The 26,223-nt window shown below is 37.5% G+C and overlaps 2 protein-coding genes across 4 annotated transcripts; one reads left to right on the forward strand and one right to left on the reverse strand.

Annotated features, from left to right (window-relative positions):
• The first annotated feature begins 5,857 nt into the window (after positions 1 to 5,857).
• LOC126810436 (fibrinogen beta chain) lies at positions 5,858 to 14,822 on the forward strand. 2 transcript variants are annotated; one of them, XR_007675219.2, is made up of 3 exons: positions 5,858 to 5,907; positions 12,218 to 12,293; positions 13,439 to 14,718. XR_007675219.2 is itself a non-coding variant. In XM_050535510.2 (3 exons), exons 1-3 carry the CDS (start codon positions 6,432 to 6,434, stop codon positions 14,077 to 14,079), a joined length of 1,005 nt encoding a protein of 334 aa, XP_050391467.1. In that variant the 5' UTR covers positions 6,377 to 6,431; the 3' UTR covers positions 14,080 to 14,822. The 2 variants fall into 2 exon arrangements, 1 of the variants encoding a protein (XP_050391467.1); XM_050535510.2 differs by lacking the exon at positions 5,858 to 5,907 and adding an exon at positions 6,377 to 6,719 and having other exon boundaries at positions 13,439 to 14,822.
• LOC126810432 (uncharacterized) lies at positions 14,722 to 25,571 on the reverse strand. Of its 2 annotated transcripts, none has more exons than XM_050535502.2 (4): positions 25,525 to 25,571; positions 23,489 to 23,629; positions 16,848 to 16,991; positions 14,722 to 16,129 (listed from the first exon to the last, which is right to left on the reverse strand). In XM_050535502.2, exons 1-4 carry the CDS (start codon positions 25,540 to 25,542, stop codon positions 14,930 to 14,932), a joined length of 1,503 nt encoding a protein of 500 aa, XP_050391459.1. In that variant the 5' UTR covers positions 25,543 to 25,571; the 3' UTR covers positions 14,722 to 14,929. The 2 variants fall into 2 exon arrangements, with proteins under 2 accessions (XP_050391459.1, XP_050391460.1); XM_050535503.2 differs by lacking the exon at positions 25,525 to 25,571 and adding an exon at positions 24,640 to 24,723.
• Between the last annotated feature and the right edge of the window lie 652 nt (positions 25,572 to 26,223).

Consider the following 26,223-nt stretch of genomic DNA (forward strand, 5'->3'; position numbering starts at 1 on the left):
TCTTCCCATCAGGAATTACGATTACCTTGTGGTAAATCAACGGCATGAATATTTTCTACTCCGACAGATAATAGACATTAAAGATACATTATGTAAGATTTAGATAAAGAACTAGCCATTCTTGCTATAATAGTTCGAAAGTAGATGATGTAAAATGAATAATTTGAAAATTTCATTCAAATTACTCTATTGCAAGCGAAGATATTAGCCTTTGATAGGTTTGACAGACGTGTGCAATAATTTCAACCACCGTACTGGTTGATCGAAGCTAAGTCTCGGTCCCCCATATTTGATTAAATCAAAGTATCGCTGAACCATTCTAATCTATTTAATATCGGAGAAATCTGATGCCATCGAGGGTTGATTAAGGCCTGGATCAGTTAATTAATGTCTAATTAATACTTTAGAAAACATTTCAGGCCTAAAGAAAGACCTGCAATAGGCAGATTTAGCTCTTGCATAATGCATGTTTAAGTAAGATATCATCAAATTCATCCGAATTTGTATGCATCTTGTAGAAAAAGATCACGTTCCTTCCTCAACTAAACAGTGGGTAAATTATTGGGTGTATTTACACAGAAAACACAAAGAACACAATGTGGAAAATGAAAATGATGGTGAGGTTTTCAATTTTAATGATCTCCAAATCAAATGTTTTGATTTAAATTACCCAAAGCCGTATACCATATGTATGTGCGTACTGCAAACTTTTATTATTAATGAACCAAACACTAAAGGGACCAGTAAGAGGTACAATACATTTGTAAAGCAATTGCAGCAGAAATTTGATGAAATAAAGACAGGCGCGGATTTAGGGCCAGTTAGTAGTAGCACTACTGAGTGGGTCCTGGGGCAACAGACTGTACAGATGTTCTATCAACTCTCACAAAAAAAGGCGGAATTAAGATGCAGGCCTCGGGATTCTGTCCCATTTCTTACCCTCTCGTTCATTAGAATTTGCTCCCATCAATGAAATCAAATGCCAGGAAATTTATGCCCAGTCCCAAAAAATTAAAAGCTTAATAACATATTATACTTTGCTATCTGAATCAATTATAGCATAATTCTTCCTCCACTCCCCTGTGGTCTATATCACCACTATCATATTTACTGTTATAGTGAATCGCCCAGTTAGTACTGCAAGTGCGTGAGGTGACAGACTGTACGAAACGGGCGGAATTGACAGGCAGATCTCAAGATTCTGTCCCAATGACTCCCATTTCTGATCCTCTCGTTTACAAGAATTTACTCCAAGCAATGCATGGGCGTCACACATGGGGCGGGGGCGGGGGCGGGGGGGGGGGGGGTCCGACCCACCCAATTATTAGGATTAGTTAAGATTCTATCTGTATAAAACCTGTACACATCCCAATATGGTTTACATTGCTAAAATAAAACACAGAGAATCATCCTTGAAACATGACGTGTGAAGTGAAAAGTAACTGTGTTCCATAAAATTGTGTCTAGTTAATTTTTTTCCGCCACTTATCAGAGTGAATCGCATGTAGGTACCCAAAAACATTATCCCCTAAACCAAATATTTATCGCTCGCTCAGCCAGCCACGTAACGCGGGGTCTTGGTAGACAGCAAACGAGTTGTGTAGACAGCATGGTCACATGGTGTTTGTGTTTATATTTTTTAGGGGTTTTAAAATAGGGTTAGGGTTAGGGTTAGGGGTTAGGATTGCGGACCCCCCCCCCAAAATATATTTCACGGCTACGCCTCTGCAGCAATGACCTCAAAAGCCAGGATATTGACTCAAATTTTCAAAATTTTCTCATTATAGGACGAACACAACTAGCTTTACTTCTTTAAGTGGCATTTAGTGATTGGGGTACAGAATAACAGAACACAATTTTTATGGGAAACAATCACTGGTTTTATTCTAATAGCACGACGTTTCGACAAGTATCCTCTTATCGTTATCCTCTTATGTGCTTGATAACGATAAGAGGATACTTGTCGAAACGTCGTGCTATTAGAATAAAACCAGTGATTGTTTCCCATAAAAATTGTGTTCTGTTATAGCTTTACTTCCCCTTATTTTAGAGAGCTTGTGCAGGTTTGGTGTGAAGTATTAGGACCATGAGGGTATAACGAACTCTATTGTGTTTAAAATTTGGTGTCGGAGGGGACGAAACCCTATCGATAGGTCTACGCATACCCGGAAAGCTTAGGAACACGATAGAGATCAGATTTCTGGAAGGCATATCAAGTTTGGCCAACATCCAAGTTTTCCTTTCGGATAAGCAGCTGTCTATATGGTTTTTTTTTTGGGGGGGGGGGGGGTGATGCAGCTGTCGTGTTGATCACGTAATTCTACGCTTTGTATGTCGTTATTTGGGCCAAAACTTTGATATTTGACATTCAGTGATTTTAAATCGCACTTTTCATTTTAAACTACATTGGGTATCTAGATAAAAAATAATCAATAATTATATAGTTCATTTTCAATATAAACTAATTTTGGGAGGGGTCACCATATATTTACGTGCGACAGCATACAACAAAATTACTGTATGGTGAATGGACTGGCATGTACACAAATAACTATTATTACTTTATTCATCTAACACAAGGTACAATTTTATGGGGCTGGGGGGTTGGATGGCTGAATGGTTAGCGTGCGCGCGCTGTATCATAAAGTCTGTCATTGAGTCGACTGGGTTGGTTTCGAATCCCCGGTTATACGTGGCAAGGAGTGGGGTCGCCTGTCCAACCTCGTGGGTTTTCTCCGGGTCCTCCGGTTTTCTCCCACTGCTAAAGACCCCTACGCGTAAGCGAATTATGTAAATAAAATTAAACCATATGGTAGTCCCGAAATGACCTAGTTTGTGTCGAGTGGACGTTAAACCCCATCTCTCTCCCTCTCTCTCTCTCTCTCTCTCACACACACACACCCACACACACACAATTTTATGGATACACAATTACTGAGTTTAATACTAAGCGACGTTTCGGCGAGGATACTCTCGTCTTTATCAAGCAAATGATACAGGTATGTGAATTGTGGGCATATATATATACAGAATATGCAACAAAATAACAATCACATACAATAAAAACTTAACACATTTAATTAGGGGGTCATTTACAACTAAACCAACAATGTGGAAAACTCTTCTACGGTTTTAAAAAAGGGGGTGGGGATCCTATTATTATAAAGATCAATGTATTAACAAATAGATAAACAATACTGAAAAGAGAAGTGTGTATCTATTGGGGTATGAGTGAACAAGAGTGATAGCTAATGCAAGGGAAAATAAAAATTATTAATTCAATAAACAGAAAATCATGAAAGATAAACGTATTATTAGAATATGAAACTGGAGGGGGGAAACCGTAAATATATTCATTAAACTGTAAATCATAAAGGATAAAACCCATTACTAGAGATATGTATAATGTATAGTTAGACTGTGAAAGTATAGGATATTAACCTAATCACGTGAATAATGTACCTGCATGTTTTTGTTTATACGTCGCCATTTTGGGGTAATTGAATTGAAAGCAAAAACAAAATGGATAATAATACGAAGTCAGACGAATAATCAATCATTTTTAGCCAACATATTGACGATGGAATAGATGTGAATGCAAATTATACCGATGAGGATCTATCCAAAGCCCGGAGAAAATTTGGATCAAAAGGCAATCTTTTCCGATAATTCTGACAGTGAACCGTGATTGAAGGTTTTCGCTATGTTCAGAGAAGGATTTCACCGACTATTTTAAGTGGAGTTTAGCCAAAAATACTTTACAAAGGAACCCTTGGGCGATAAATACTTCCAGTCTTGGAGTGTGTGGAGAAATAATCGAAATGTGGACGGAAAGAAAATTCTGAAAGATATCTCAGACATGGAGTATGGATAACCGATTTAAGTATGCTGATAAGTACGCCGTCTATTTCGGTCCTGAATGCTGCAAACTGTACCATAACAATTTTTAATTGTCAAAAGAATAAAAATTTATTTCTGTGTTCTTAGTATTATTTCGATCATCTACGACATCAGCGGTTGATATGAGCCGAATATATCGACCTGAGATGACGTAATGACAGGTTGTTATGAGATATAACTGCTATGGACATCAAAGACAAAACTACCGCCAGTTGTATATAAACTGGATAAGCACTGAAATAGAACACAAGGGTGCAAGGGAAACCATAAATGTATTAATGTAATAATGTAATAAGCTGGAAGTCATGAAGGATAAAGCTTATAATAAGACTGTAAACCTGGACGAGGGAAACCGTGAATATATTAATTCAATGAATTGAAAGTCCATAAATGTGAAATATATATATTATCAGTCTGTAAAACTGGATAAGTACTGAAAACCAAGATATATAAAATGTATAATTAGACTGTAAAACTAGATAAGCACTAAATGTATTAATTCAATGAAACCTTTTATTAGACTGTAAACCTGGGTGAGGGAGAACGTAAATGTATTTATTCAATAAACTGAAAGTCAATAAATGTGAAATATATTTTCAGACTATAAACCTGGAAAAGTGCTGAAAATCAAGATATGTAAAAATGTATAATTAGACTGTAAAAATCTGGATAAACACTGAAATAGAAAAATGTATTGGAATCAATGTATAAGTACGTCATAAGCCCTTGGTATAAGAGTCCTACATCTAAGCTAACGAGGTGAGATCAACAGAAACCAAGGAAAACTTTAATAGGCTGCAACTCAAGTTATAATTGATCGATTGCGTATGATATTTTTAACCCTTCTGTTGGATCTTAATGGCATTGTTTGAAACCTCCAAGTTATAAACAAGTTATTGATTTTGATGTTCCTGTACTGCTCACGGAACATATAAATGTATCTCTAAAACAATAGTATTTCCAGAGTACAAGCACTTGTGAATTTAATTATACGCTAAGAATGTTGAAGTGAAGTACTTATTATAGCTCACCCCATAAACAGATTAATTAATGGGAAAAATATGTAGCAATTAAATATCAAATGCAGCGGACCAATTAAAACCAAAAATACTCCAACAACAAGCCTGTCAAAGTTTTCTTTCAAGTTATTTCAAGCACGTTTATGATTCAAATCAATAAGCCCCTATTATACACAGTTAAAAATAATAATAAAGTTTATACTCGTTCGTGTAAATTCTGTATGCAAATAGGTATATATAAAGCGTTTAGTCCGACACAGATCACAGTCCGTCGGCTAACTGACTTATTTCTACTTTAGATTTACAAATATCCAATATTCTGATTGAAATAGACACTTTCAAATATACAATGAATATAAATCTTGATGTACAATGAACACATAATCTCACTCTCACAACTTAGTTGTATCACGTGTTTTTTTGTTGTTTTTTGTTGTATATCACCTGAATAAAGACATAGTACATGATAATATTTTGTATTTTTGAACATTTACACCATTTTAAGCGTTAACACGCTAAACAATATGTTATAATATGTTAATATACTACAAACTAATTTGGAACATTTAAATTAGTGTAAAATAAAGTTATGTGAAATACTAATGTTATTAGCCCCAAATGAGGTATTAATACTATTTTACAAAAACACCCAGTGGTCATGAATATCGGTTACACACGTTTGATGGTGTATATTTCACATTATTCATAGCTTTTAAAGTAGCCCGTTTTAACAGTGTAGCGAAACGGAAAATTTGGGTGAAAGGATTCTTTTGCCCACTTGTACATTGTGGTGACTGAACTGCCATGGTCATTTCGCAAGAATGGAGTATTACAAGTAAGTACATAATATATGCGAGTATATTATGCTTTTGAATATTTCAAAGATATACATTTCGAATGCGGCCATCTTTACATTATTGTTGATCGTGCGCACAGCACCCTACGTCCCCGGCACAAATGGTCATTTCGCAAGAATGGAGTATTACAAGTAAGTACATAATATATGCGAGTATATTATGCTTTTGAATATTTCAAAGATATACATTTCGAATGCGGCTATCTTTACATTATTGTTGATCGTGCGCACAGCACCCTACGTCCCCGGCACAAATTCAGATTGTATGTGCTATAATCAATACCTACAATTTTTTCAAGCATCTATCTACATATATACGTAAACATCAATAATTGACTGATGTGTTGCTTTTGTTTTAAAAGAAAATACACCGTATTAAAAAAAAACTCGTAATAATCAATCTGATACGGACATTATAGGTACTAGAATTGATCGACTGACATTTTACGGTTGCATCGATTATTCATACCGAGAAATGAAATTAAAAAAAATCCTTTCTTCCTATACATGCACACTTCTTTTCATCTATAGAAAGCCCGTTGCTCTGCGTTTCATGCGTCATAGCATTTTAGCTGCTGGAGATTAGTGTTTGTCTACATCTCGTCAACTTTAAACGGTTATTACACAAATCTTAGAACTATTTTTTTTATACAACTATGCGATTATTACTTCTATGGATAGTTATTGAGGTGGCCTGCAATGTTGAACATCGGCAGTTTTCGTTTTACACGAAAACTTCAACTTTGGTTAACAGATGTTCTGGAACATCGTTGATAGCCAGTGTCGAAACTGTGAACATTCTTGATTGTGCATCGATTTGTTTCCACGAATTTCACTGTAGACGCTTTTCGTATTGTTCTGCTGATTCCTCTTGTAAATTATTCCGAGACGGTACAGACTGTGTAACAGCTGGCAATGGTAATACTTGTTCTTGTTATAGGAAGGTAAGTATATGAACCAATGTTCATATTATATATATATATACTATTCAAAAAAAGTAGGGGATATTTGATTTTGGGGGCATAATACTAAAATATGCAAATGACTACGAAAAAAGTCACTATAGAACCTAACAGAAGAAACATTTCCAGTTACATGTGACGCCCAAACGCACCAATAGCTAACGCATGGAATGCAGGTGATGCTTGGGATCATCATGGGGGTCCAACCCAAGATTTGCACGACTCTGACTTTAAATGTTACAGTCATTGTGGCATTGAATTCCAGGGTGGAAACATCAGTTTAATTGTTTTAGTGACCAGAAAACAAATTTTGATATGCGTCGGCTTACCCAAAATGAAAGGTTACGTGCCCTTGGCATGCTACAGATCGGCACAACACAGGCGGTTGTGGCGCGGACGATGAATGTTTCTCAGTCTGTCATAAGCAGGCTATGGTCCAGATACCGTGATACACAATCTGTACAGGACAGACCACGCTCAGGTCGACCAAGGGCGACAACTCAAGCCCAGGATCGATTTATTCGTACCTTGGCCTTGAGAAATCGTGTCATCACAGCAAATCAGATCAGCGTTCGTCTTACAGACACTGGTGTGAGAGTGAGTGGCCAGACGATTCGGAATCGACTGCATAAGGGTCACCTTCGCGCCCGACGTCCTCGCGTGATCCCTTGTTTGAGAGATCATCACATTCAGGCAAGACGTCGCTGGTGTAGGGATCGTCAACACTGGGATAATCGACGCTGGAGCAATGTGATGTTTTCAGATGAGTCAAGGTTCACTGTTGATTTTTTGGACAGACGTAGGAGGGTGTGGCGTCGTCGAAACGAGCGCTTCCAAGACGTTAACGTCATCAGACATGATCGATTTGGGGGTGGTTCTGTTATGGTGTGGGGAGGCATCACTGTTGCTGGAAGAACGGCTTTACATGTTGTTGCAGGGCGTGTTACAGGCCAGTACTACCGGGACAACATCTTGGCAGTCCATGTTGTGCCGTTCGCACGACGTCATGGCCGCCGTTTCATCTTCCCGGATGACAACGCAAGATGTCACAGGGCCAGGATCGTTACAGGTTACCTCAAACAACAGAACATCACCACATTACCTTGGCCAGCACTGAGTCCCGACCTCTCCCCCATCGAGCATGTCTGGGACATGCTTGGACAGAGGTTACGTCAACGTCAACAACGTCCTGCCAATGTTCAAGAACTTGCTGCTGCGTTGCAACAGGAATGGGACAATCTGGACCAAAATGACCTTAGACGTCTCATTAGGAGTATGCCACGTCGGATCAATGCTTGTTTGGCAAACAGAGGAGGATTTACCCGTTACTGACTTGGTTGTGATGCTGTGGTAACTTTGCTGTTTGACCCCGGGTATCATTTTACCCTTATAATGGTCAGTCTGTGCCTTACTTAGTCTAACGATCATTTGGAATAAATCGATGAATGTGAACTTCATTTCATTTTGTCATTTGTTTCTTCGTCAGTTTCATTAGGTGACTTTAATAACACTTAAAAATCAAATATCCCCTACTTTTTTTGAATAGTATATATATATATATATAATAGTATATATATATATATATATATATATATATATATATATACTATTCAAAAAAAGTAGGGGATATTTGATTTTTAAGTGTTATATATATACTAAGCAGTAAATGTCAGGTTGGTATGTTACTCTGAATAGACGCATTGCATAAAACTTGCCAAATATTTTTATTGTATATTTGTGACCACATCTCCAACTTTACCTGAACAATAAGGCTCCTTCCCAAACACATGATTGAACCCAGGCAATGTTCTCAAAGCGCAACCTGACTTCTGAGATGGTAATGTGTTCTCAATGATTTTCATGGAACGAGATTCATGGGGAGGTCCAAGCATAATGGTTTGGGGTGGAATCGGCCTGAACCAGAGGGTGGGTCCTGTGGTGTTCCAAAATCTTGGTCCAGGGAGAGGAGGCGGCATCACCGCAGTGCCCACATCGATCAAGATCTCAGACCATATTTCGCGCGTCATCGAAACAACGTTTTCCAGCATGACAACGCCCATTCTCACACCGCCAGAGATACTCGGTACTTTCTACAGCAGAACGGTGTCAACGTTATGCACTGGGGAGCCCTTAGTCCGGGCTTCAACCCATTGAACATCTTTGGGGTGAAATTCTGAGGAGACTTTCGTACCGAGACCAAACACAGCCGATGAATTGCGCCAGGCTTTTCTGAGAGTGTGGTTCCAGGTGCCAATGGCGTTCGTCAATCGTCTGGTCCACTCCATGTACAGACTGCGCTGCTGTTATTGACACTCACGGTGAACACACCAGATACTGATGTATAGACTGTGTACAGACCCTAAACCTTCTCGTAATGTCTTGGAATTGTGATTAATCACTAATATGTCGACATACTGTTCACAAAAAAATGCTTTGATCCATTTAGTAAGTTGTTTTCTAGAATGATTTGATTAAAGTGCCTCTCTGATTTTTGCTGTTTAGTATATATTGTTATACAAGGTTTCGTATTTTTATAAAATGTTCGCATTATATTGTTATCACAGTTGTTATAGAAATATTCGTATTAGACAATAGCTTTATTATTGCAAAAAGTGACCGAGAAGAATTGATAATTATATTCTCTGTCGGTAATTGTTGGTGATTAGTAAGACCGTTTTTGTCAAAATTTTAATCATCCACAAGGTTGTCAATTTTATGACATAAGTTTTTATTACTTGGCATAGACGTCGCGACCTGGACATTTATCATGCATTCGGTAACAAGTCGCAATACGCAATAATTCGAGATACTGTTAGATGTTTATAAATACAATTGTACACTGGACTGTATAACAAAAGCGACCGGTAGACAGAAAGTAAAGACAACAGGACATATGTCCAAGACACGATCCCACATTACTAAAGTTTTAAAATACGCCTTTTCAGCTAAAACCATGTAATTATTTTCTTACCATAATATTGTATGTTTGTGGTGGAAATGGTCTTGCAAAAATGTACAATGATCCTAGAAAACTGTCAAGTAACTTTTGTTGGTCGATAATTAAAGAGAAAGGGACATGGTATATTGCAATATTTATGGACTGATTAGGAATCCTTTGCCCTTGAATTTTATTATCCCCGTTACACGAATATGAACGTCATAATTATACACTACATATACTATAGGTTTAATACTTAGACCCAGCTTTTATTTTTTATTTTTTTGCATTTACAAGGCTCTGTCCCCGCGACAACATGCCGACTCTTCTTTAACGTATATGAGTGTCATGGGTTACATTTGACAAATAAATCATCGTAAATGTTCATCTCCACCTTTATTCACTCTCAAAAAACACCCACAAACTAGACAAACTACTCTAGTACGTCAGGGGCGGACTCAATATATTAGTTCTCAGTGAGGCGGCGAATTAAGCCGCCGCCTGCTTGGTACATGCGCAAATACGCCCGCGCATGGACCAAGCAGGCGGTGGTAGTCAGGCATTCCTAGTCAAAAGTGTTGTCATAGTTATATTCGATGACATCGTTTAGTGTAACTTTACCTTTACCTTTACATCTGACATACTTCTATTTAACTGCCAATCTTTAATAAAACATCATCCAGCCTTTCTTTGGTAACTTTACGACGAAATAAAACCTAGAACAACAGTTTTTTTCAGTGAAACTCAAAACGTTTTCTGTAGACTTTTGGACTAGATGCAAATCTGATTATGTCTTTTCCGTAAAAGACGTCATTCTGGAAATTGGAGGGATTTCATTGGCTAATTGCCATTGTTGAATCCGCGCCAAAATGAAATCCTATATTAAGAAAATAATTTTGATATCTGTTAGCACGTTTTTCGCGCGTGGGACCTCGTTTTGGCAACTTGGATACCTTATTATATTTTTAAAAATATGTTTAGCCACAACACCAATGGGTGGAACAAAAAGTCATAAAAATCTGGCCCAGCTTCTGGCTTATAACTAATATAACTAGAACAAACTTAGATGTTCACTTCAGCAAATTTTAATGTATCATGCGTAGGTGTGGCTGCAGCAATGAGATCGATCGTGTTAAACGCCGAATGATGTCATCAGTGCGCAGCGGAATAACTCGAATTCCAGTACTAAAAACGTGGACAGAAATGTGTATCCAATACCCGTTTAACCCGCGTTGTTCTACTTTTCTTGTCAAAGGTTGAATCCTTCTTTCATAACCAGTAACTTACTGTCCTTTGAAGGGGTGAAAAAATATCGTCATTCGCTACCATATGGACTGTCACTGAAAAGAAGTGCCCGGAATTAGAAATGGGTAGCTACTTGACAGTGGCTACTCGCCATGTGGGGCCAGGCGTCCAGAGACCATGGATGGGGTTGCACTGACCTGGGGATCATGATCGTGCTTACTTGCGTAGCAGCCGGCGACCCGAACTACTGGTTTGAATCGAAGCTGTCATTGTGCATTTTGATCTGTGACTCGTAAATAATTGAGTCAGCCCATTACTTTTCTGATTCTTACATGTATATTGTTATTTTGTTTTTAAAAGAATTTTCAAAGTAATTCGAAAAATGGTCATTAATAACATTATATTAAATTCCCAATTTTCAATTATCGTGGTGTATAACATAATTATTATTCAGTAGTATTAAATTATTTAACACATAAGGAATATTGAAGATAAATTAGGTCTACAGGTTAATTTCTTGATTTTCAATTACCACAGACAGGGGAGGATTCGCTAATGTTTAATTCCTTAATACATGCTGTACGTTATTATTGGGCTAATGAAAATACTTTGAAAAAGATAATTATAAGATTACTGTTTCACTATAGCCCTTGTTATACGGAAAAAGTTCGGAGCTCGCCATTGGTCCTTAGGATATGACTACTAATGTATTAGAAGGAAATCAAGAAGTGTGCCACTCCCTAACCATAAACCTGATTGACAGCTATAAATTAATTTGTAATGATGAATTCCTGGCACGGGACAACGTATAGTCGTTCGGGTGGGATGAAAAACCATGACGTGCACGTAAAAGAACCCTTGATAGTTGGAATTCGAAATAAGAGCAGGCCTAGTGCCGCTGTCCGGGCAAAATTTCCCTCAAAGCACACCGTGGCGAATGCCCGTCTTCATAGCCCACTCGGTGCAGAAAAGTAATAGGTTAAACACCATTTCACTTCATTTGTAATCATGAATATGTAAACTTTGAGGGATACGATTAGTATCTACTACGGTTTTAACAAGGTAGTCTCAGTTGTCAAGTACCATTGCTACGATAATAAACAAAGTCTCGATTATCCACTTCAACGTTAAATTATTTACTGGTGGGATGGTTCGAATGCATTCCATTTCATGGCCATCCTAAGGCTTAGAGAGTTGATTATGGCCTTGTTATAACAACTGAAGAAAAAAAAGAGCTGCAATAGGCAGATTTAGCTCTTCTATCTTTTAATTCATGATTGTAAATTTATTTCTCCAGAACATTGGTCGCAAGCCGTCTATGGTGACATGTCCATTGGGGTACCATGGTGAAAGCTGCCAACATATAATCAAAGGTAAATTAGATTTTTGTGTGTGGTGCTGTCACAGATTTCATAGGACACCGGTTAACAAAGGTTAGCGTGGGCAGATAAAAGCCAAATTTTAATTAAACAAAATTGATTAATAGCGTACTCTTTGTATTTTTTTGTCTACCAACACAGTTACCTCCGTACCACACGCTGATAGATACAGTTATCCAGACACAACTGATTCTGTTAAGTTTGGAAAGTTATAACCAGTTATACGAAATATGCCAGTTTATATTTCTATGAATAATCAAAATCAGTCTAATTCAAATACAGATCTATATTTCGTTTCGTTATTTTAAACTTCTGATGGTCCCCACTACATCAAAAACTAAACGAAATAGAATCTGTGTTCTAATCACGTTGGTAAATAATCATCACTAAGAAATCCTTCAAGCTGATAGTGGTAATTTCTTAAATGTAATTACAATCCAGATATTGCAGTTTATAATTGTGATAACTAATATCTTTAAGACTAATTTATAGGTTAGAATAAAATTGGGACCCATTTTTAGTTATTGCTCCATTGATTAGACACACATTACGCTAACAATTTGAAGATTGGCCACGGAATACAAAATCGGGTCCATTTGGCAGAACATGGGACCAATTCATGCACCGGGTGTTTTTTTTTTAAAATACAAAGGGTACAACAAAGCTTGAGAGTTACGTGTACTTAATTAAGCTATCCGGGTTGGAACACGTGATACCACTTCTCACACAGCTAACCATTTTTGTTTTATTTTTGTACATTGTTGCTTTGATTAAAGTGATAGTTGCATTATTTAAAGTCAAACGTTTAAAATATGTTTTTAAAAAGCCATAAAACACATTGAATTTATACACAGTTAAAGAATAATCCTACAATTCACTTTGTTAGTTGCGAAACTAGCAAATATATCATTTTCAAATTGAAACATCAACGTTTTGGTTTGCCAATTCAACATGACGTGTGGGTTGTCTCGGTCAACCATGCATCATTTTTTTAAAAGTGCTAGAATGATTCCAATGATTGTATAATAGTGATTTGACAACTTATTGAGCAATAGGTATAGAAACAATTATGTTTGACCATATTAGAAAATATGCAACTATCGCTTTAAAAGTTTATAGCTCGATTACTTTTCTTTCAGATTGTACAGAAGGGTTCGACAGAGGATGGAATATCAGCGATGTAAGCAAAGCTTTAGTTTACATTCAACCAACAGCCTCGTTGGAACCATTTGAAGTTTTCTGTGATTTGAAACATGTAAGCGGTACTATCATCTTGGAACGAAATAATAACTGTTCTGACGAAAACTTCAACCGATCTCGGACTGAATATGAAAAGGGTTTTGGAGAAGTCAGCAAAAACCAATGGATCGGTTTTAATAAATTATTAGCGATGATTGAGAATAGGCCTGGGTTTAATTTTACCATACAAATTGCTCTTAAAGATGAAGATGGGAACTCGTGCAACAATTTCTATAGGGGACTGAAACTTGAAAACTCATCGAATGGTTACTCTATTTCGTTCGTTAGTAATGACACCAATTCCTGTGGCGATTCTTTTGTAGATGGACGCCCATTCTCTACGTATGATGCTGATTACACCGATTACCAGTGTGCTACGAGATTCGGGGGTGGGTGGTGGTTTGCCAATCAACCTAATTGTACGAAGGGTTTCCTTACCGGTAGCATGAAAGGATCAACAACAGACAATTTCTGGTATGGCAGTTTCGATAATAGAGTCCTGCGAAGGGCAACGATGTGGTTAATTGGTAGTATTATATGAGTGGACACTGAAACACTGTGTATTTGTTTGATGATATACTGGAGTCTGTTAGATGGTGTATTTGTTGATAGTATATTTGCAAAGTTTTCTTTGACTAAATGATTTTAGAATTTTGGAGGTTGTTGAGCATTTCCCGTTCTTTGCACATATTTGTTGGCGATTTAGAGGTCATCTGATCTGGATAAACTTTGGTACCAAATAATTATAATGCTGTAAGGATCAGAAATGTCATCTGAATATTTCTGGGCCATCTGATATACATATAATATATACATCCCCTTGTTATCGATTTCTGTATTGTGACTCTGCCCGGACAGTCGATCCTACTACTGACGTTTACTATAACTGTTTATGGTCCGATAAGTAACTCCCTTAAATTGATATATTAAGAAATAGTTGTTTTTCAAACATAAATAATTGTAAAACCCAATGATAGAAATATTGTAAAACATGGAATATCTAGCACAATGAATGTTAAACGCGCATTTCAATTTAGAGACGCTAGAAGATGACCTTAAAATATATGTGAATATAGCTATTAGTGATAAAGATTTAAACTATGGAATAACGTGAATAGATGATACAATAAATTGGCTAACAAAATGTATGTTTATTTACATTTTGGTGTACTGCCAGGTTGTAATGTAAATACTAACTATATATACAAAGCTATAATCATGGTGTAAATTGTAAAATATTGCAAAATTATATAAAAATGTCTGTGGTTGGTGATTAAAATACACAATAATCAAAATAAACACCAACTAATACAAATCTATCTCGGGGTTTCTAATTTAAGGCTACCTATTCTCTTTAGCCATTGTAATAATTATTCCCATGCACACTTTTCTTAGAAACCAAAATCGGGGAGATCAAAAGAAGGCATTCCTCCCCCAAAATCGAGTCCGTCCCCGAAATCTAGGTTGCCACCTAAGCCACCACGAAGGTCCCCTAACTCCCAACCATCTGATAGTCCTATGTCTGGTGTATCACCAACGAAAAGTCCATCACCAACACCGCTCAAATCAGGAAGTTCAGCGTTGCCTAAAACGGGGGCATCGCCGAAACTCGGAGGTTCCACGTCTCCAAGCCCAGGAGCACCGTCAAGACCCCAATATAAGTCCAAATCGTCTGATAGCCCCATATCTGGTGCATCACCAACAGATGGTCCGTCAAAAGCTACATCAGTAGTATCAAGCTCTGGAGCTTCGCCTAAACTAGGAAGTTCCAAGTCATCTAATTCTGGGACATCGACCAAAGTCGGAATTTCTTCAATAGGAAGTCCATCAAAGGCATCACCAATATCGCCAAGTTCGGGAGCATCGCCTAAACTTGGAAGTTCCACGTCACCTAATTCTGGAGCATCTCCCAAAGTCGGAATGTCATCAAAAGAAAGTTCGACAAAAGCATCATCAATACCGTCAAATTCGGGAGCATCGCCTAAACTCGGAATTTCCACGTCACCTAATTCTGGAGTATCTCCCAAAGTCGGAATTTCATCAATAGAAAGTTCGCCAAAAGCATCACCAATACCGTCAAATTCGGGAGCATCGCCTAAACTCGGAATTTCCACGTCATCTAATAAGGGAGCATCTCCCAAAGCATCATCAATACCGTCATGTTCAAGGGCGTCGCCGAAACTCAGAATTTCCACGTCATCTAACTCGGGAGCATCGTCGAATGTTGGAATTTCCACGTCACCAAATTCGGGGGCATCCCCTAAACTCGGAAGCTCGGTATTTTCAAACTCCGGAGCCTGGCCTAAATTTGGCAGTTCGAGGGCGTCGTCATCCAATTCGGGGACGTCAGGCAGTTCTATTTCATCGCTTGTTCCTTCGTCGATATTTTCATCATCATCGTCATCATCGGCATTATCATCATCATCATCATCATCATCATCAACTGCATCACTTATTTCATCTTGAATTGTTTCAAGCATATCATTACTGTCAACTTCAAAGTGACCCATAAAGGCAGTCAGAGCACTATGGATATCTTGCAACAGCTCTTCGGGAGACGCATCATGTACATTATCTACTTTGTCATCAATCTGAAATGTTGTAATTAAGCATTAACTTATCGCCTTGAAGGAAACATGCTACTCTTCTTAAAGGATTGGTGTGTTTACAAAAAGGTGAATTGTTTTTCAGCATCTTGTAAACATCACCATCCGAAGAGAACCAGAATACTATATTATTATAATCAGTAACGACTATACAACTTTTCAAACTGGTCCATCTTGCAATATCAAGGAAGGGGAATGCAATGGAATGGGGTTTAAAGTCTGACTTTTCCGCCCCAACTGTGCTAATGAAAACGGACATACACCATGCAGTGTGCTATGACGGAAGTGTTCCCTTAACTGTGGCGTTTCTGTTTAGTACATGTCAACGTGTACACGGGACCTCTGGTTTTCGTCCCACCCAAACGAATGAATGATGTTCCATCTGGCATAATTGGAAGCTAGTCTGAAAAATCCCAAAGAAATTTCTCGACCAATGCCGGAATCAAACCTTAAACCTCCTGGTTAGTGAATCAGAGTCCTATTCACTGGGTTACAGTGGTTCCCAAGTCAGGGATTTACTTTTTAATATTCATTGTTGAATCAGCCAAGTTTCCGTCTGACTAGACGTCATTCAAAAACTGTGCGCTACAAATAATTTCTTAAATGTGACATTAAAACAAAAAACAGAAATGGAGAGATGATTTAAGTCGTTAGTCTTGATTTAGAGTTGTCTCTATATATCACCAAGATTTATTCAACTTACCCTATCATGTACATCACCAGCAGTTGCCAATCCCGCTAGAAGTAAACTGTTATCACGTGACACAGAATTAATGGAGTTTTGGGCGTTAGCATCAGATTTGTAACCTGCAGTCAATGCATTTGCGGGGGATATGGCATTTGGTTCCTAGAAGAGTAAAAAGAAAGCATCACATATAATTTAAAATTAAAACGTGGGGTGGTCAACTTTTTGTTAAAATGTGAAAAAAGCGAGGTTATCACTAAACGAAACCAGAACTAAATCATCGTCATTATGACTGATAAAAAGCGTACATGGTGGCCCCTCTTAAGACAATCTACTTGGAATTTTTTTTCATATCAAAAACACTCTTAAAAGAATGTTTTTGATATGACGGTCATGGTAGTGAACAAATTATGTAGGTTCTTTGGGAACTATGAACGCATTTATAAACAGATATATGAGAGATCTCTACTTGTATTATTTTTAGTGAAAACATTTGTTTAATGTTTTGCTTTAGCATGCCTTGAACAATTTTTAAGAATATGTGAATTCACAGACATTGCACAAGAAACTAGAAACGACATCAACATGAATAGCTCGTCTGTGTATTCATGTTTCAAAAGGGAAGTCTTTGTACTATAGGAACAGAACAGTAATGTCAATAAATTCCTATGTCATTTTATACCCTCAGGGCTTTTGTCTATCTCATAAGTGACAATTATAGTGGTCACATCAGGTCATGATTTCGTGGCTTGGCTGTAAAGACTTTCTATGTACACAAATTCCATAAATAATAAATATGTTTAAAAAGACGAATTTCAGAACACGTCATGGTAGCGTGTGCAAGGAAACGTGATTATTAAAGACGTAATAATGTCTGTAAAGACAGATTATTCGTATAATGAAATATGTCACATGAGTCCTCTTCTAAACAATGCAATTAATTTTCTGAGAATGTACCGGATATACATTAGTCAATATGGTAATTAGCAAAAGAAGGTTAGTTCAATGGGTACAGACAGCGCGCGGGAATATCCATCGTTTTTTACACTGTTAATTTTCCATTTTGTCCGTTTTTTCGTTTAGCGGCTGGTGCTACAACCCTTAGTTCACTTCGAAACGTCCACTTTATGTGGCGATACATTTATATTTTTATTTACATAAAGTTTTGCTATTACTACAATTAACACGCATGTTTGAAGATTCCAATATGAATAAAATTAGAGACCTACATGTATGTTTAAACCCTTTGTACACACTCTGCGGTGATTAAGTACAGAAATTAGTAGGCTCTATTAATACGTGACGTGACGTACAGTACGACGAAAATTAAAAGCAACACAAGGCTTTCAACATACCCCTGGCCAAGTAACGCTGCTTAAAGGGACTATCCCGATTTGAACAGTCTCAAAAATAAAAGTCCGAGTATGTATAAAATTTAAGCGCCAAAATATAGAGGAATGGTGTATTTATCTTGTCCCAAAAATTCAGCTCAAAATATTGAGTCGTTTGGACGTGAACTCCAAAACTGCTTATCCGGACACGTAACCCTTTTAAGATTTCGGATCAATATTTTCGTTGGGTGACCTAATAATCGCTTCCCGTTCCTTTAGAGGTCTATACAGTGAATGACCAATGTGCTGTACTTGATAACGAAAGGTAAATTTCACCTACACGTTATTTTTATAAAATAAAAATCTAGTTTTATCCAGATACCGCATAATACAGCTTGGGACACCGGTCTCCATTTCTAGATTAAGACTGATGGGTTTAAGTTGTTTGAAAACGTATCACATATACTGAGTTAGTTGCTCGGCCCTAAGGTAGAGGATTATAAGGGATTTTAACACAAAACTGAACAGTTTTATTCTCCAAAATATTATCGGGATTGGCCCTTTAATCTCTATATGACAGATATCTCACAAGGGCCTATGCCATGTAGTGTGCTATGGGAGAATTTTTGCAAGGACTTATTCAGGGGCGCACAACAGGAGCTTAGTCCAGATAGGCAAATGAGCCGATGTGTCTGCCGAGTGGGTCCTTTTTGTTTTTCGGGAAAATGGGCCGGTTTGCCGGAGCCTCTTGCACATTCAATTAAACCAAAAGTTTGTATTGTCAAGTATTGGGCGAAGTTACTCCGTGCTCATGAGGAAACTCCTATGCACCGTAGACAGTGAACATCTTACATTACATGCAAATGATGATGATCACCGCTTGTTTTTTTTTTGTACTCTATTTTTAGAAATACGAATTTTTAGATTATGCGGCGTTTTATTGATATCGTGGGCCGATTTGATTAATTTTTGTAATGCTGAGAGTGGGCCTATTTTTTTATTGTCAAGTATTGGGCGAAATTACTCCGTGCTCATGAGGAAACTCCTATGCACCGTAGACAGTGAACATCTTACATTACATGCAAATGATGATGATCACCGCTTGTTTTTTTTGTACTCTATTTTTAGAAATACGAATTTTTAGATTATGCGGCGTTTTATTGATATCGTGGGCCGATTTGATTTATTTTTGTAATGCTGAGAGTGGGCGCCCCTCGCCCCCCTTCATGGAGAATAGAATATGTTTGTGCGAATACCAACTGTCATGGGTTCTTTTACGTGCACGCCAATGTATACTACACGGTATCTCGGTTTTTCATCATATTCGAATGACTATACGTCGTACCTTGCCACCATCCTGCACCACTGATGGGGGGGGGGGGCACGCCGGATGCCGATGAACTTTCTCAGCCAATATCGGAATGGAACACGGGAACTCCAAGTTAGCGACTCAACGCCTTACTCACTGGGCCACCGGGGTTTCCGAGAATTAACAATTGAGAGTAGTGTGCCCATAAGGTCACTTAATAATATATCAACATTTATAGAGCACATAAGCACAATAATTCTAAAATCTCTAATGCGCTGCCATCATCGGTATCCCCAGTGGTTTCATTCCGTTCAACTCCACTAACCCCTGGGTTAATCTGTGGGGGAGACACGTTTTCAAGTTATCCGCCCTTGATGATTGTGCTATTTTTATCAACCAATCCCATAAATCGCTAATCGAAAAGGAAGTTGGCAAAGGGAAGTAACTCGGACAATGTTTGGAGTTAGCCTAAATGCGACAAGTCCTAATTATTCTAAATGCGTATTTCTTAACAAATTATATAGTATTATATTAATGAAGACCGAGCGTTTATGTATGTGTAATAGTTTTATTGAGAATCATTCGTTCGTTCGCGGAGGTTTATTTCCACGTAATATCGTAGACAGATTTTCATGACTCAAATTGCCAAGTATAAGTTCAATAATAATAAACAAAACAGAATGAAATATTTCAGACAAAGACCGAATAGTAATAATAATAACAAAAGTCAAACATATAGATGTTATACATATTTCAAATCATCGAAACATACTACAGATTTTGATTATACAATTAAATATAAATAAATTAGAAATATATACATTATTTACATAAATCATTCAGTAAATGGACATGAATATGATTATCTACCCTTATAAAAACGAAGGCGAAAGGACAGGTTTGTAAACTGTTTTTTGATTGGTTCGTAGACTACAGCTACAATCAAGGCCATGGCAGATAATTTGAAATCGTGAAAACCCTATGGATTAACCGAGGGTATAATGGAGTAGAACGGAATGAGTACACTGGGGATACCGAGGATGATGCGCTGCTGGTTCCAAAGTTATCACAGGGATTTCGGGACAGAAATGTTTTGCGCTGGGATTTGAAGGTTTCCTTGGATTTTGAAAGTCTTAATACATGTGTATAATTATAGCTGACCAAACTAACACACATTGATGGGCGGACCTTTCGGTCGCAGAGGTTAAATGGGGTATTAACTGGTGCTAATAAGAGCTATTTTAATGAGATTTTATATTGCGGGTTTAAACTTTTAAAAGTCAATTTAACACCTGGGTAAGCGACAAACGCGAAGGCGTGTACATGTATTTAAATACGACAAGATTAATTAGCATTTAGCAGGCAATTATAATATTGATATATATACTAGAAGATCAAGTTTAACAGTCCGTGTTAGATGTCCATTTGTCATTTTTAACACGATATTCGCTAAAGATAGATTCAACCATCGTGATGGTAGACTACGCCTTATAAAACCAAGTCAATTAATTTGCGACCATAGCATGCATAGTCTAAAAAAGAATAAGATTTTTTTTTCTAGGAAGATTGTTTACTGGGCTTTATAATAATAAGTAAATTAAACCAAGAACACAATTATGCGTAGTCAGAACGAGAAATACCATTCTTTTTTTTACTCCACATGTAGTAAGATTGTTTACTACAGCCCAATAAAAGCTGGACTATAATGACGCAAAGACTGAAAAAGAATAAGAACTTTTATATTCTAACAAAACTAAGTTAATCAAATCACGCATACAGTCTTGAAAAATATTAAGATTTTTATTCTAGCAAGAACATGATTTTTAACGATGTCTAACAAAACCAATTTTACGTGACTTTATTGAAGGAGAATTGATTTTATCTTGTATTTGTCGTTGTTTACCATGTATATTGGAGTCTAGGTACAATTTTTGATTATCGTCTGCCAACTTCTGGACGTTTAGATATCTCTAAGTTCTCACAACCACTAACCATTAGATCAACACAAATAAAGCGCTCACTCGAGCAGACAAACTGCCGTTTTGTGAAACTCATGAGTGCCCCCCCCCCCCCAATCAAGTATTTTTCAAGTAAGATTGATTGTCTCTACATACTTTCGAGTGAATTCATCTTTAAATCGGGGTTATTATTATACGCAGCCTGAGAGAGAATACTAGTAGGAATAGCACCGTAGGCTATAACCTTAAAAAGCAATTGCAATTAAAAGAAATTAAATCGCGACTATATATTCACATAGCCTATAGTGATAAAGGTATTTATTCAATCGAATGAAAACTTTCATATTGATTTTTGAATTTTGTTCTGTTTTATTTTTGGTACAGCCTTTTTTTTATAATGGCGTTGTTTTTATAACTCACGTTGTCTGTTAAAGAGCACATAAAATGACCATATAACAAAATTATGAGTACTTAAAGCTAGTGTCTATTAATCATATACACTTACAGCAATTAATTCAAATCCTTTTATAATTAATTGAGACAAAACGTGCAATCAACAAAACTAGGTCAGTGCGGGAATAACATATGGTTCAATTCTACTTCAACAATTCGCTTGCGCGAATGCGTTCTTAATAGTGGTAGGAAACCGGAGGACCCGGAGAAAACCCACGAGGTTGGACAGGCGATCCTACTCCTTGTGGCGAACAAGCAGGGAATCGAAACCACGACACTTGACTCAATGACAGACCTTCTGATCTAATGCTCACGCGTTAAACCATTCGAACCCCCCCCCCAACCCCCCAACCCGCTTGTAATCGAAAAATTGAAGTGTTTTAGTGCGTTTGAAACATAACCGGTTATGTATCGAATACATGTAGTTTTAATAATATTGATCTGAAATTGCTGTATAGCATTTATAGTTTTGAACCTACTCCAAATGGCAACAATCCTTAGGGAGCCGATTTTTGAATTTTGATTTCATTTACATGTACTTCGATTTTACTTTGAACTTTCTTCGACTTTTCAACTAATTTTCGACAGTGCCCTTTTTTACTGCTGAAAGTGCCTTTTCTCAGACCCAAATATGTCCGTTCCCAACCCGTTGCAGGGACCCCAAAAGACTAAAACCATCGACTCAAACACACCAGTCTGGTCTAATTAATGTTTCCACTTTCAAACGAATTCTTGTTGTTTAGCTGACGTTGCCCTAATCCTATAGAGTGACTATAGACAGACATCAATGATAGCAGCTTGGTTCTCCCTTGTCAGTGATGCAGGACGGAGGGGCTGACAAGGAAAGCTGTCTAGTCGTTCGGATGGGACGAAAAACCGAGGTCCCGTGTACACATTGGCGTGCACGTAAAAGATCCCTTGACAGTTGGAATTCGATATAAGAGTAGGCCGTAGTGCCGCTGTCCGGGCAAAATTTCCCTCATAGCACACTGTATGGCGTATGCCCGTCTTCATTAGCCCAGGTTAGGAGCAGAACAGTAGGACGTTAAACTCCATTTCATTTCATTTCATGATAGCAGCTTGTGGAATCGGCGGCGTATACACTCATGTCCATCACCGACGCGCATGACACGCGCATGAGTGCAACTTGATGTAGCATTGTTTCATGTACACAGTACAAGTTACAAGGCTTAAATAGTGAAGTTGCTAGGGAATAGATTCGTCTTTTTTCCCATCATAATGCCTCGCTCGCCTTGACAATTTTCGAGTAGCATGTTCAATTTCCGAACGTTTACTTAGACGAAAATATCAGCCAAATAACTCTTGGAATGGCTACAGATTCAAAGAAATGACGGATAATTTTCTTGGGGTTGAAAACCCCCACCCCTCTCAGCGACGTGCCCCGTCTCCGCGGTCAGTGCCCTCATTTTGCGGCGCCCCCCCCTTTTCAAAATTCATAGATCCGCCCCTGGTGTTACAAAATGGGGGGGGGGGGGGGGGGTCTGTAAATATTGAAATGGCGATAACTGTAAAATTTGTTGATAAATCTATAATTGGAAGAGAAATCATGTAATTATGTTGCTATAGTTGTTTAATACCTTTACTCACCTGTTCTTTATTAGAGAGTCGACCGGACGCACCCAGTCCTATCAGTATTCCAGATATAATTGCCACACCCACTATGCCACCTATTATAATATACTTCATGCATGATCCAATATTGTTTAACGGTTTAAAAACCGATCCCGCCTAAAAACAAAAGCACAACATCAGCATTTGAACTTCTGAATTCCCAATATTATTATTGATCTTGAATAGTACAAATCATCTAAATCATGCTTGTCAATGGGATATGAAACGTAAATCAACTTCAATGCCAACAGACGCAATCATTGCGTATTGATATAAAATGGCATATATGTCTTTGAAGAAGACCTTTGAATATACGTGATCATTGCCAAGACACTGATATTCAAGATCTTTTACACGTCTGCAAAAAATATGACCATATGAACTTGCGATGCCTGTCGGTGTAATCTCTCAATCGGTGGTAATTGTAGCCATATTTAAAGCAGCTAAGTCTCTAACTCAATATCATCAAAAATCTTCGACATTGAAAACACGAATTATTTGTCAATTCAAATCAACATTGGTCTTGTGATCTTACAAGGAAAAGATGGGTTTCTGATATCCAATATTCAAGACAAAATAAACATTTTAACATTGGTACACGAATCGTGTACCATAATGCGCTTTAGCGCCATTTGGAACAAGGGACTCAAAGAACAGGGCTAGACATATTCCACAAGTCATGTCAAATGGTGACGCTATATTCTTATCTGGAGAGCATGCGCAATAAATACCATCGGTGTAGACTGGAAAAAACAGACGCTAAAGATTGCCAATCACATGAGACTTCTGGCGTATTTCGCCGAACATAACTGATTAGACATTACAGTAAAAACAGAAACGACTGAATGTAAATCAGTTTATATATATTCATATTACATTATTATATGCGTTGCTACCCATTTGTGTCAATTTCTAGGTGTCAAATATTAGTGATTTAGCTCCTTTAATGCCCACAATAATGCATATCGCTATCATTATTTAGTTAATAATTATTATGTCCCTGACTTTCAATTAAAAGAATTCATTTATAAACTAAATGTATGGTATATGGATCAAGATACACCCATTACTGTTAATTACATTCTGTGTAATAATTCAACGCTACCCCGTAACAGTGTCACATTTACCTATATTCTTGGCAGAATAAAACTGGTCCACCAGTCAACCCAAATCATCCGAAACAGGTGGAACAAGCTGTTAGGGACTATCCATACCCTGAACCATCAAGAAAACACATTATTTATAGTCTCTAATATATGTAAATCATGACCACCAGCAACAGCGTCGTGCATTTGCAACGTATGTGTACTTATAGGAGTGCGACAAACAGTATACTTCTATAGCCATAATATGGCGACCTGTAACCAGAGGGATGTGAGTCTGGCATAATGTGATTCTGTCGTATGTGATTACCCATATTTTGAGTAATTCATTCTTTGTATGTGTATTTATCTGCTAAAAAAGACTAAAATTTGGCCAAAAATATTGCTAAAATCGGCTAAAAAGTCCTACTACTGTGTATCTGTATATTCAAATCGGCTATATATTTTGAGAAACTATTTGACTCAGAAGTAGCCTCTTCATAGGTGATTAAATCCTGAGAATTTAATAATAAAAAAAAATCAGTTGACCCCCACTTGCTCGCTCTTCTGAATGGTTTCCTCATATAAATTTAGCCCACATATAAGGCGTTTCCATTAGACAATACAGACTCAACTCGAATAGAATCTTCAGAGACACTTGAGAGTAAATGATACGATCGTATATTTAGTACGTAATTAGATGACTTTAATGGCATATTTGAAACCTTTATTGCTTATTTTAAATTATTAAAACTTTAATACTCGTCCTCTGTTCAAGCCAGGGGAATTATAATCCGTGAGATATATTTCGTTTATAATAAAACTACTTCTATTTTTTAAATATAAATAAAAAGAGAAACTTACTCCTGCACCCCCATATAACTAAACAAAAGATAATATGGGAAATTGAAAAAAAAATCAAGGACTTACCTCTATATCCACCGCCATTATTACAACATAAAATACGAAATGTTCACGATCTGGTAACAGAATTATGATTGTGGGTTTGTTTAGTAGCTTTTAAAACAAGTCCTGATTATCACGTTTTATTGGTCATAGTAAGTTAGAGGATGAGTCAGTAGTTGTCAGTTGTCGGAAGAAATAATGTCATCCTTTAATGTCAACAACGAGAAAATAACAACCATATATCAAATCCATTCAACCAAAACAAAGCCTTATCCTTTTAAACATTTAGCAATGTTCGCCAAGATTTGTGAGTGTGCCATTTTAAAATCATGTATCCACCCCTGCGAGTCATGGAGATTAAAGTTTTATGTCTCCAATATCCCCGTCAGACCGTGGTGGCATCCTTACTGTGCTGCTTTGGCGACAGAAAATGGTCTCAGAGCGCGTCAAGATCGCCACGAGCGTGCTAAACGCGTGGTGGAACCGCTTGTTATCGTGTTGTGGTCTCTATGGTCGACAATGATCGCCGAGTCAGGGCGTTTGTTTTGAGCACGTTCAAAACAAACGCCAAGGTTCTGCGATCTGACCTGGAAAGCTTTGAGAACGTAGTGGGGTCGCGAAGGTCGCGAGACAAGCGTGGTAACATCTCTATGAACGTAGTACACATGTGGCAAAGATTGCACCATTTGCAACGTCGACTTCATGGCATCTTCACCACGACCC

This window comes from Patella vulgata, chromosome 2 (genome assembly GCF_932274485.2).
Source record: "Patella vulgata chromosome 2, xgPatVulg1.2, whole genome shotgun sequence".
NCBI lineage: Eukaryota > Metazoa > Mollusca > Gastropoda > Patellidae > Patella > Patella vulgata.

What these genes read in the sequence shown, in the direction of transcription:
- LOC126810436 (XM_050535510.2), top strand. Translation starts at nt 6,432, where the DNA reads ATGCGATTATTACTTCTATGGATAGTTATTGAGGTGGCCTGCAATGTT. An exon ending in CTTGTTCTTGTTATAGGAAG is followed by an intron (nt 6,720 to 12,217) that starts GTAAGTATATGA and finishes TTATTTCTCCAG; the next exon opens with AACATTGGTCGCAAGCCGTC. An exon ending in CTGCCAACATATAATCAAAG is followed by an intron (nt 12,294 to 13,438) that starts GTAAATTAGATT and finishes CTTTTCTTTCAG; the next exon opens with ATTGTACAGAAGGGTTCGAC.
- LOC126810432 (XM_050535502.2), bottom strand. An exon ending in GACTCTCTAATAAAGAACAG is followed by an intron (nt 16,992 to 23,488) that starts GTGAGTAAAGGT and finishes TTACTCTTCTAG; the next exon opens with GAACCAAATGCCATATCCCC. An exon ending in CTGGTGATGTACATGATAGG is followed by an intron (nt 16,130 to 16,847) that starts GTAAGTTGAATA and finishes ACAACATTTCAG; the next exon opens with ATTGATGACAAAGTAGATAA.